Genomic DNA, 12,662 nt, shown 5'->3' with positions numbered 1-12,662 from the left:
CTAGTATGGCAATCTGTAAATCAATGGATGTGTAACTGATGTGATTCTGCAATCTATGTATGGGGTGAAGGTGGGAGTTCATAACCCACTTGAATCAAAGTGTCGAATATGATATGTCAAGAAATTTGTAATGTTTTGAACAACCAACAATAAAAAATTAAAAAAAAAGAGTATAACATTAAAAAAAAAAAGAATAAAAATAAAAACCATTTCATGAATTTTTATATTTTTAGAGTCAAATATTTATTAAAAACAAAGTTTGGAAACTATAGGTATAAGATCATTCTTTGCTGCACTAACTTCTGAATAAAAAGCATCCAGTTTCTATTTAAAAGTATTTCCTTTTCTTCTTATTAGGTAATTTACCACATTGTGAAGCAAGAAACTAAAATACAGCAAATGGTTTATCCTATGTCTTTTATTAGGCACAAGATACTTTCCAAATATCTTTTCAATGGATCTTATTTAGTATTTTGTTTAACACTGTGAAGTGTATAGTCTCTCAAGTGTTTACCAGAACATGTAGTTCCTGATAGTACTTGGAAAAAATAGGGCAGATGCTCAGAAGTGGGTTTTTCCTATCACTCTCCTAGTTACAAGGAAACCCTGCGACAGTGATGAATCTGTCACAGTTGCTTTGGAAATCACTTTTTGGGAGCTATAAGCATTTTAAGGTATCTATCCATTCATTGTGCTCCTTCCTCCCAATGAGCACTTGTGTTGTAGTAGTCTGTTTGTGTTCTTCTCTGAATCTTGCAGCATGACAAGAAACACATTAAGGTCACAAAGGTAAACTTTGTTACTTTTCACTGCTTTTGTGATTTGGATAGTTTTCCCCCTTCATGGTGAGTATTTCGGTGGTGTGGTCAGCTTATGATTTCAGTGCTGATTTACTTCTTGTCTTTGACAGTGTATACCTTTGCTTATTTAAAGGTAGAGACTCTCATTTGTCAGCATGTCAATCTGGGTGCTTACTTTAAGAATGGAATTATCCTGCCTTGTATTTTTGGTATCATAGCCTTCCAGTAAACAGCGACGAGTGGTATTTCCTGATCCAGCAAACTCTGCCAGGTTTAGATCTGCAAAGCCCAGCTATGAAAAGAAAAAGAATTATATTAATAGAATATCTAGTAGGCTTCTATCACATTCTGTCATATTTTCTTTAAAATAAATATTCAGTCATGCTCTAAACAAGTTTTCTCAAAATTTGGTCCTTTGCAATTTGCAATTCGATTATTTGCTTTATACGTGCCCTTAAATTGGTTGGCTTTTTAATAAAAATGTATTACCTATTCTTGCCTTAAGCAAGATCTCCAATATCATAGATTTGATGTGCTAAATATTTTTTCCGGTATACATTAAAATAAATACATTTCTGTTGTAGTACAACTAATGCATATCAAACAAATAACATCACTGCAAGTAGCAGTGACACACCACACTGGGAAATACTATCACAGCAACAATAATCATTTGCATATAAATAGAGAAAAATGATCGGAATCCCCTCTATTCTGGTTCTTGCTCTATGGAAGAGCTAACCACTGGTAACTGCACATAGTTGCAGATTAAAGTTCTCACTCTGTGCAAGTAGTAGGATGATTTAAATGAGCTACACACTTTCTTTGGTACAAACCTCTTTTATCCTCCCATCTTTCACAACATTTGCCTTGTTGATTGTCCTTACGGAAACTTTCCCTCCCTTTCTTATAGTTTTGGCTTACATTCACCCTCTCTGCTGATACCTAGAAATATAGTTCAAACCTGTTGCTCTTTTTTATTACCACCCCGGTGTTATGGTTTGGATATGAGGTGCCCTCCAAAGCATTCATGGGTTGGGCAGAGATGAAATGACCAAATTATGGAAAGTGTAACCTCATCAGTGGATTAATTCATTTGATGGACTGATGATCTAGTGAACTCTGGAAGTAAGTGAAAACAGGTGGGGTGTGGTGGAGGAAGGGGGGATTATGTCTTGTCCCTCACTCCCTACCCTCTCTCTCTCTCCTTTCTGGCTGTCGTGAGCTGGGCATCTTTCCTCTACCACATTCTTCATCTTTTTCTTCTTTTTTTTTGGTACTGGGGATTGAACCCAGTGGCACTTAATCACTCAGTTCTTTTTATTTTTTGAGACAGGGTCTTGCTAAGTTCCTTAAGGTCTCACTAAATTGCTGAGGCTGACTTTGAACTTGTGATCCTCCTGCCTCAGATCCTGGAGTCACTGGGATTGCAGGCGTGAGTCACCATGCCCAGCTACCATGTTATTTTGCCATGATATTCTGCCTCACCTAGGTCAATGGAGTTGGTCAGTGATAGAACAAATCTCTGAAATCATGAGCCAAAGTGAACTTTACTTCCTCTTAGTTATTGCCGACAGGTATTTTGGTTACAGTGAAGAAAAGCTGACTAACACAACAGGTTTGGTGCTCATTTCTTTTGCAGTTACCAAAGGTTGCTCTACAGTCCTTCTTCTGATGTTGCTCTATCCTATCCCATCTCTGACAGGCAAAACAAATGAATCCCATTATTATGTCATTATTTCTTGAATACACTGTCTTGCCTCATATGACTATGTATATGTAGAATCTTTTATTATTATTGTTATTATTATTATTTTGGTACTGGGGATTGAACCCAGGGGTGCTTTACCATTGAGCTACCTCCCCAGCCCTTTTATTTTTTATTTTGAGATAGTCTCACTAAGTTGCTTATTGCCTTACTAAGTTGCTGAGATTACAGGGGTGAGCCACCATGCCTGGCTTAATTTTTTATTAACAAAAACATGAATTGAACAAGCACATCTCTGTGAACCTATAATAAAATGCACTATACATTTCAAACCCTGTTGAGATTGTTTGCTTTAAGGCTTTAAAACAGTGGCACATATAAATGGCATTCAAGATGAAATTTAATTAATTAATTTAGTGGTATTGGGGATTGAACCTAGGGGTGCTCTACTACTGAGTTACATCCCCAGACCTATTTTTAATTTTTTATTTTGAGATGGGTTCTCACAAAGTTGCTGAGGCTGGCCTCAAATTTGCAATCCTCCTGACTTAGCCTAATTAGGACTACAGGCATTTACCACTGCACATGGCTGAGATGAATTTTTTAATTGAAGACTGAAGCATTATTTTAGTAGCTTTTAACTCGTACAGGAAGAATGAAGAGTAAGAACCTAGAGTATAGTTGAAGGGCCAAATGCAGTAAGTTAGGTGCACAATCAAGTTACAAGTAACATATACCTCATTTTTATATGAGTACGCTCTGGTCTTATTGCCTTTTCCGGGCCAACAAATCAGCAGAAAAAGTCTGGATTTATCCAGGACAAAACAATATCCAATTGAGCATATGCAGATGCATGTGACTTATTTGATGACACATTATCAACACACCCTATTTCATATATTACCCTTTTCTTTAAACCTCCAACACCTCTTTCCTGTCTTCTCTCTGCCAACCACCTTGCTTCCTATTTCACTCAGAAAATAAAAGCAATCAAAAGAGCATTTTACTTCCACAAGCTCTTACTGCCGGCCACATCCATTCTCCTACCAGCCCTTGTGCTCTGTATTTGCCTACCCACTTACAGTGCTGAGATGAACTGGCTGTATTCCTAAGGCCAACTGCTCTCCTCCTACCTACCTGACATCATTTTAGCAGTTCTTTATGCTCCTTGGCATTCTAAAATTTCCTTTCTCTTCTGAGTCATTCCCATCAGTATACAATTACATTGGATTTTCTCCTATCTTTCCTTTGTGTGGGGGTACTGTTAGGGATTGAACCCAGGGTCCCTCTACCACTGAACTACATCCTCAGCTCTTTTTTGGGGGGGCGTGTACCAGGGATTGAACTCAGGGGCAGTCAACCACATCCCCAGCCCTATTTTGTATTTTATTTGGAGATAGGGTCTCACTGAGTTGTTAAGCACCTTGCCGTTACTGAGGCTGGCTTTGAACTCTAGTTCCTCCTGTCTCAGCCTCCTGAGCCGCTGGGATTACAGGCATGTGCCACCACGCCTGGCCCAAGCTCTTTTTATGTTTTCTTTTGAGACAGGGTCTTGCTAAGTTGCTGAGACTGATCTCAAACTTGCAATCTTCCAGCTTCAGCCTTCTGAGTCTCTGGTGTGTGCCACCACACTCAGTTGTTTTTTCTCCTATCTTAATGAACAAAACAAACCAAAATCTCCTCTCTCTCCAGAATACTGGATCATTTTTCTGTCTCTGTTCAAACAACTACAAAACTCCTTGAACAAGCTGTCTACATGGTCTCTGATTCCTCTGTCCTAGGACAACTTCACTTCTTCCCTCTCTCCTTGTCTTCAGTCTACAAGCCATAATGTCCTGTTCTTTGAAAACACCAAGATCACTTCAAGGCCTTTAGCTTTTTTTTTTTTTTTTTTTTAATTTTTGGCCTGGGAAACTGTCACATGGTCTTGTAGCTTTCTCTTTCACTGCACTCATGTCAGTGTTCAAATGTCATCTCTCTAAGGAGCCTTCCCTGGCTATCCTGAAATATGTCCCCCTTTCCTCCCTTCTCCTAAAGTTTTTGCCCTCGACCCCTATGTGCTCTGTTTTCCTCCTTAGTTGTTATATCATGTCCACATACATTTCATACTTATTTTGTTGTCTGTCCTCCCCCATCTCTGTCACCTCCAATTAGAATATAAGTTTCATTAAAGGCAGGGATTTTTGTGTGTTTTGCTAACTGCTGTATCTCTAGTACCTAGAATAGTGTCAGCAAAAATGTCTGGCACATGGTAGGCACTTAACAACATATTTACTGAATGAAAGACAGCTTACTGACTTACCACCCACTGTAATAATACTAGTATTACATAGTCACTAAGTTGGAAAAAACCTGATCTGTCTCTGTTATGAACTACATGTTTGTGTTTCTCCAAATTTCACATATTGAAACCCTAATTACCAAAAAGATGGTATAAAGTGGTGGGTCTCTGGAATGTAATTAGGTCATGAGGGTGAAGCTTTGGTGATGGGGATCAAACCTAGGGCCTTACACATGCTAAACATGTGTTTTACCACTGAGTTGTACCCCCAATCCTAAATTAATGTCCCTTTAAAAAAGGTAGAAAAAACTGGGCACAGTGGCACACACCTATAATGACTTGGGAGGCTGAGGCAGGAGGATCAATTTAGCAATGCCCTAAGCAACTCAGTGAGACCCTATCACAAAATAAAAAGTAAAAAGTGCTGGGAATGTAGCTCAGTGGTAAAGAGCCTCTGGATTCAATAACTAGAAGTAAAAAACAAAAAACAAAAAACAAAAAAACAGACAGGAAAGAGTTTGCTTCCTCTTTGCACTCTGCCATGAGAGGCCATATGCAAACTAGGAGGTGGGCTCTCATGAGATACACGACATCTGTCAGAATTTTTTTTTCTTTCTTTTTTTAATGGTAGAACACCCACTTTACCTCTGAGCTACATCCCTAGTCTTTTTTTTTTTTTGTGTGTGTGTGTGTGTGTGTGAGAAGATTTCACTAAATTGCTGAGGCTGGCCTTGAACTTGCGATCCTCCTGCCTTCTCCTGAGTTATTGGGATTATAGGTGAGGAACACTGCACCTGGCTCTGTAAGAATCTTGATCTTGGACTTTCCAGTTTGTAGAAACATGAGAAATGAATGTCTATTGTTTAAGTCACCCAATCTATGATAATATATTAAAGCATCCCAAACTAAGATCCTACTCCCTATTAAAACAGTTAAAAGATGGAATATGTTAGTGTATCATGTTTTAGGCTGAAGGGTATCAATGAATAGTTCAATATTTATTGAGTATCTTTTATGTCCCAGGCCCTGTTCGAGACACAGGAAATAGTAGAGAATAGCAGAAATACTATGCCTTCAAAGAACTTACATTCTAGCAAGGGACCAAAGAGCCCATACTCTCTTATATCTTTTTCTCTGGCTTCACTAAGATGAATAATTCACACATGAGAATAATACGTAATAATACACGTACACATACACAAGCTGTATATATGTGGTAGATATTAATTTATTCAGAAAATAATTTTCAACATTTAAATTCCAGGTAATGTTAGTAATTGGGAATAGAGACTTTTTTTTTTTTGGGTGGTGCTAGGATCAAACCAGGGCCTCGTGCATGCTAGGCAACTGTTCTACCTCTCAGCCTTTATAAAATCATTCTTACTCTCATAGATTAATGTGGGAAAACAGAAAAATAAAAAATTCCTACAATATTGTGTGACAAGTGCGGTGACAGAGGAAGACACAGCTACAAATAAGAAGAAAAATTCTCAGTGGAGTAGGATGACTAAGCTGAGTCTTTAATGATACGTGAGTTGACAGGATAAGGGGAAGGAGAAATACATGCATAGTAAGGACACCATCAAGTCACAAGGCAAAGAAGCTAAAATAGCATAAGACCCTCAGGAAGTTTATGACGGCAGAATGTCTCATAAGGATGGGTGGTTGTGGAGGAAGGAAAGTAGCAGAAATAATTTGCAAACCAAAATGGGTCTTACATGCTAGGTTATAGAACTCTAAATTTTCTTTAGAAGCAAAGAATAACTTGCTGAAGGACTGAAAGTGGGAGAATGATATGATTATGTTTTAATTTTAGAAAGACAACTCTGGCGGAGGATATAGGAAGACGACAGAAGCAAAGAAACCAGACAGGAGGCCAACACAGACTGCAAATAAGAAATAATGAAGGCATAACCCAAGGCAGTGGTCTTGACAGTAGATAGAAGGTATAGCTTCAAGCTTTTCAGAAGGAAAAAAAAATCAAGAGGATTTATCAGCCATCACAGACCTTGTTTGCCTGCCCAACATTCAATGCCCTGCTATTCCTTGATAGCAAAGCCTTGATTGTATTCAGGTGTCCACTCTCCTGAGTTCATCCATGTGCACAAGAAAAGTAACCCAGTCCTACCTCATTACTAAACTATGGTTATTCTAAGATAACTATGGCAATCCATTCCTATAGCCACAGATGGCATAGGGGTGAGCATACGACCCTCTTCTGGCCAGTTACAAGTATGGGAAAATCCTCTGAGGGCCATGTAGGGAAATTTTTCTCATTAAAAAGAAGCAATGCATGGAGAAGCAGTTGAATTCTGTCAAAAGTGAATGTGCTCACTATAAGTTGAGCAGCCAGACACCCAGTGTTCAGGAGAGGAGCTAGCCAAGAACAAAGCCATCGTGAAGAGAATGAGATAATGGAAAGAGAAGAATTTGGGGTCTTGATAATGTTCTTCAGTCAGTAGATTAACCAGTCCTGAAGCAGTTCTGTCTCATGTTTGTGTTATGAGATTTTTTTTTTTAAAAAGCTCTAGTTGAGGAGGTTTTTCTGTTACTTGTAGCAAAGAACATCTTAGCTGACATTGCAAATACTAGATTTAGTGTTTAAGACTAGGGTTCAGAGCTGGGCACAATGATGCATTCTGTAATCCTAGCTACTCAGGAGACTGAAGCAGGAAGACTGCAAGTGTAAGGCCAGTCACAGAAACTTAGCGAGACCCATTTCCAAAATAAAAAAGAGCTGGGGATGTAGTTCAGTGGTAGAGCACCACTAGAATCAATGTCCAGTACTGGGGGAAAAAATAGTGTCCAGATTCTTGGCTTATATGACTGGAATGATGAAAATACCAGAGACTGGAAATAAAAGGAGCATGTGTTGCTTACTCATTCCTTCAATCAGCAAAAAAAAAAAAAAAAAAAGAGCATATTCATTAGTAATTTCACGTAGCTAGTAAAAGCATCAACAGGAAGTAGTGATATATCAGTTGGCCCTCTGCATCTATAGGTTTTCAAGCTGTAGATTTAACCAATTTGGGTAGAAAATATTTTTAGAAACTGTGTTTATGCTAAACATATACAGACTTTTTCCTGGTCATTATTCCCTAAACAATATAGTACAACTACTTTATGTACAGCGTTTATATTGTATTAGGCATTATAAGGTATGTATATTGGAGGATACATGTAAAGGCAAGAACTATGTCTGTTCGTTTATTTATTTATTTGTTGTAGAAGGACACAACACCTTTATTTTATTTTTTATTTTTAGGTGGTGCTGAGGATAGAACCCAGTGCCTCACATGTGCTGGGCAAGCACTCTACCACTGAGCTACAACCCCAGCCTCTATTTATTTATTTATTTGTATTTTAAGACAGAGTCTCATTAAATTGCTTAGGGTTTTGCTAAGTTGCTGAGGCTGGCTTTGAACTTGCAATGCTCCTGCCTCAGCCTCCTGGGTAAATTCTATGCCATATTATATAAGGGATTTGAACAGGCTTAACTTTTTTATCCTGGGGGAGAGAAGAGCCTTGGAACCAATCCTTTGCAAACACCAACAGATGAATGTGTACAGAGTGCTAAGAGAGTACAGAGGAGGATCCTATTTCACTAGTGAGAGGTGGGCCTGGGAATACCACCAAGGAAAGACAGTTTGAATTATCAGTAAGCTACAGCTTCAAGAAAACCAGAGGTCATTCTCTAAGAGGGAAGCTAAAGCCCAAAAATAACATCTCATAATAAGCATTTAGAAAGAATATGCCTATAACTGATTGTTGGTTCCAACTGTTTAACCTCTAAATTGCTTTACTCAAAATGAATGAATCTGGAACATCAATTAGAATTAAGTTTATAGATAGTGATGAATGATATTACATAGGCCAAGAGTTAAAGAACATCCACTTACCTTTGCATAAGCTTTTCCACCTTTTAATTCCTGCCAAACATAGAAAGCATTATAAGGACATCATATAATTAAGGATTTAAAATTAAACATATGTCAAACAATGCCAAAGTAGATATTTATATGCTGACAAAACAGTTAAAATCTAATGATCTTAAATCTAACTGGATAGAGTCTTCAAAATTCCCCCAATGACCAGAATGTTTACTTAATGTATAATTTATTATTTTTAATATCAATACTATTATTATTGAGATGAGGTCTCACTATGTTGCTATGGCTGGCTTCAAATTCCTGAGCTCAAGCAAGCCTCCTGAGTAGCTGGGACTACTGGCACGAGCCACCATATGTGGCTGTAGCATGTAACTTTAATAAGAACACAAATGATGAGAAGACAAGCTAATATTTTATTTATACGCTGAAGTAGGCCGTAGGCCTATTGCAAAAGCCTGAAAAAGGTTAAATTACTTACTCAGTTAAGCATACTCATATATTATAGAAAGATTTCAACAAGTTGAAACTTCACTACAGAGACAACCATTGCTATCAATTCTTACAAAGTATTCCAGAGATGCTCTGTGCATATAAAAGCATACAGATAGGATAGTATAAAATCTCTTATCTAAGGTAAACAAGACTGACAAAAGTGGAAAAATAATAATATATATCAATATTTTATTTGAATTTACGTGTGTGTGTGTGTGTGTAGTAATTTGCCAAATGTTTATATTTTAACATCACAGCTACAAGAATTAAGCATAAAACACTCAGAAGAATTTCTAGCACACAGTATATTATGCTTTTGTGTTTGCCTCTATGATCAGAGCCAAATTCTTTGTTAAGGTTTAGATAGGTGGTATCCCCCCAAAGCTCATATGTTAGACAATGCAAAACTTTCAGAGGTGAAATGATTAGATTATGAGATGTGTAACCTAATGGAGTAATCCACTAGTATGGATTATGGATTATGAGGGCATTAACTATAGGCTGGTAGGATGAGGGTAGAGGAGGTGAGTGATTGGGGTATTCCTTCAGGATTTATATTTTGTCCTTGGTGAACAGAGCTCTACTTTCTACTGGGTGTCATGTCCTGAGCTGCTTTCCTCCGCCATGCCCTTCCACCATGATATTTTGCTTCATTTTGGGTCCAGAGCTATGAAGTCAGTCCACCATGAACTGAACCTTGAAAACTGTGAACCAAAATAGTTTTCCTCCTTTAAGTTGTTCTTGCCAGGACTTTACATTCCTCTTCCACTTTTAAAAAAGTGTTTGTTGAATGGAGTTGTCTCTTATTTTTCTTTCATAAACACATTATCTATAATTTCTAACTTTTTTTTTTTTTTTTTGTGTGTGTGTGTGTGTGTGTGTGTGTGGTACTGGAGACTGAACCCAGGGCCTTGTATACTGACCTATATCCCCAGGCCCTTTAAAAATATATATATATTTTGAGACAGGGTCTTGCTAAGTTGCCCAGGCTGGCCTCAAACTTGTGATCTTTCTGCCTCAGCCTCCTGAGAAGCTGGGATGACAAGTATATGCCACTTCACCAACTAATTCCTATCTTTAATATAGTGAACTTTTAAAAGTTGAGAGGTAATCTATAGGAAACTCTTATTATTTGTAAATTTGTGTGGCTCCTCTTCTTCCCTCTTGCTAGATCTACTCTATCATGGATTATCAAAATCTTCTTTATTAAGTTACTGTCATATTCCTTAAGTTTCCTTCCTTAAACAAACAAAACTACAGTTCCTCAGATGATCCTTCTCTCCTTTAGCTAATTCTTTTCTTTGCTCCCCTCAAGGTCAACTCCTCAAGTGATTTATTTCTCCCTGCTGTATCCTACTCTCTATTCAACCCTCTCCACTTGGATTTTGTCCTCAATTTTCCTTTGTACTAACTCTTAAGATTCTGAATGATATTAATTTTTTTTAAGTCAAAGGCTCTCTGTCTTCATTTTACATAGCTTCTCAGTAGCATTTGACAGGCGTGGCTACTCTGCCTCCTCTTTTTACATTACTTTCCTCTCTATACTTCCCTGGTGAAACACCTGCCTGGTTTCATTTCTACCTTACTGGCTATTCCTTTTCATTTTCCTTTGCTGGACCAATTCCTTTATTAACCTCTTTAGGAAGCAGGTTAGTGGCATACTTCATTAAAATTGAATCCAAATGTTTATCTGTTTATTTACTTATTTATTTGGTACTGAAGATTGAACCCAGGGGTGCTTTACCACTACATCCTCAGTGCTTTGTATTTTTGAGACACGGTGTCACTAAGTTGCTGAGACTGGCTTTGAGCCTGAAATCCTCCTGCCTCAACCTATACCTTACAGGCAAAACCTATATTTTTAGCTGGGCAACTGGCCACCCAAAATAATGACCATCTCTGTTATAATGTTGTGCCAAAAATAAGCATTTCTCTTCTGAACTATTAGAACCACCTAGTGTTCTCTCTGCCAACCTTCCTTCCATAGCAGAAGTGATCTTATAAAAAAAAATGAGTCTCTCCTTATTTAAATCTTCCAATGGACTCCAATTATAGTTAGAATAAATTCTACACTCTTTACCATGGGTTACAGGGTCCTACCTGATCTAGTGTATCCAACCTTATCACCAAGAATTTTCCATCTCTGTTTTCCAAGCTCCAGTGAGGCTGGTCTTCTGTCATTTAAACATGACAGATTTGTTAGTACTGCCTGGCGATCATGGTACTTTTGAACCTGTAGTTTGATATCTTTTATCAGTTTTGGAAGAGTCTCAGCCATAATCTCCTCTTCCTTCCTCTAGGGCTCCAATTACATAAATGTTAGACCTTTATACTGTTCTCCATGTCTTACACTCTTTTCTGCATTTAAAAAAAATATTTACTTCCATCTTATTTTCCAAATTATCAGTGTTCTCTTCAGTTGTGGTAAAGCTGCTATTAAAGTCATTTGTTGAAAAATTTTCATATTCTTGGCTTTAAACTTTAGTTAGTATATTTTTTGGTTCTAAAATTGCTTTTATTTTTTTTTTTTAAATTACTGTTTCTAGTTCTCTGATGAAACCCACTTTGCTCATTAATTAGTCATTGTAAAGTTTGTCTTTGGAATTTCTAAAACCTGTATCTTTCATGGGTTTGTTATTATCATCTATTTTTCCTTTTGAATTTTGATCATGTAGTCACGACTCCTGGCATATTGGTTAACTGTGTTTGAAACTTAAAGAAATAATCTAGGGTTGAGTGAGACTGTCAGAAAAGACTTGAATTGATTGGAAGTGGGGTTTCAGTTTTGTAAGGGCTGATTCATATGCACTATGCTTCTCCTTTTAGGTTGAAATACTTAGCAAATTCCAACCAAAAGTCTGGGATGTTCACCAAGCCTAGGAGGCATCTCTTTCTTGATGGACCCCAGACACTATTTTTGTCCATTTAGACCTGTAAGACTGCTGCAATCTCAATATAGCTTATTAGCTACTGCTTGCAAATTAGCAACCACTTTGAGGATAAAAGCAATGCCAAATGTTAGGTCTGTCTATCTATCTATCTATAGTATCTTTTTACATATTTGTGAGTGCCAGGCAAGTGCTCTATCACTGCGCTATCTCCCCAGCTCTTCCATACATCTTCACATGCCTGCCTCTCTTCAAATGTTAGCTTGTAGAGAAGTCTTCAAAGACTCCTCCCCCAATTTTCTAAACTAAGGTCTTCCTCCAAGTTATATCTCATGATATTTTATGCAGAACACTTATTATTTATTTTGTTATGTGTTTACCTCTCTTTCCTATCATTCCTTACCAATTCTAACCAGAAAATGAAGTCCTTGAAGGCAGGAACCCATTCCAGTATACTTCTGTCCTTTCGGTGCCTAGAACAATACTTGGCACATTGTAGGTACTTACATATTTGATTAGTGACTGACTGCATCCCTATGTCTAGACAAAAAAGCACACTACCAAACTTTTTGATCTTTATCAACTTTATAGATTAAAAATAAT

The 12,662-nt window shown here is 37.5% G+C and overlaps 1 protein-coding gene across 1 annotated transcript in view; it reads right to left on the bottom strand.

Annotated features, from left to right (window-relative positions):
* Fam102b (family with sequence similarity 102 member B) overlaps positions 1-12,662 on the bottom strand; it is a 59,564-nt gene that overhangs the window by 30,367 nt on the left and 16,535 nt on the right. The window contains exons 4-5 of the mRNA XM_048815159.1: positions 8,689-8,718; positions 976-1,092 (exon numbers count right to left, since the gene is read on the bottom strand). Coding sequence (XP_048671116.1) covers positions 976-1,092; positions 8,689-8,718 — 147 coding nt within the window. The remainder of the gene's footprint in view (positions 1-975; positions 1,093-8,688; positions 8,719-12,662) is intronic.

This window comes from Marmota marmota, unplaced genomic scaffold (assembly GCF_001458135.2).
Source record: "Marmota marmota marmota unplaced genomic scaffold, marMar, whole genome shotgun sequence".
Taxonomy (NCBI): Eukaryota; Metazoa; Chordata; class Mammalia; order Rodentia; family Sciuridae; genus Marmota; species Marmota marmota.
Note: the sequence above shows the minus strand (reverse complement) of the source record. Positions and strands in the feature narration are given on the sequence as shown.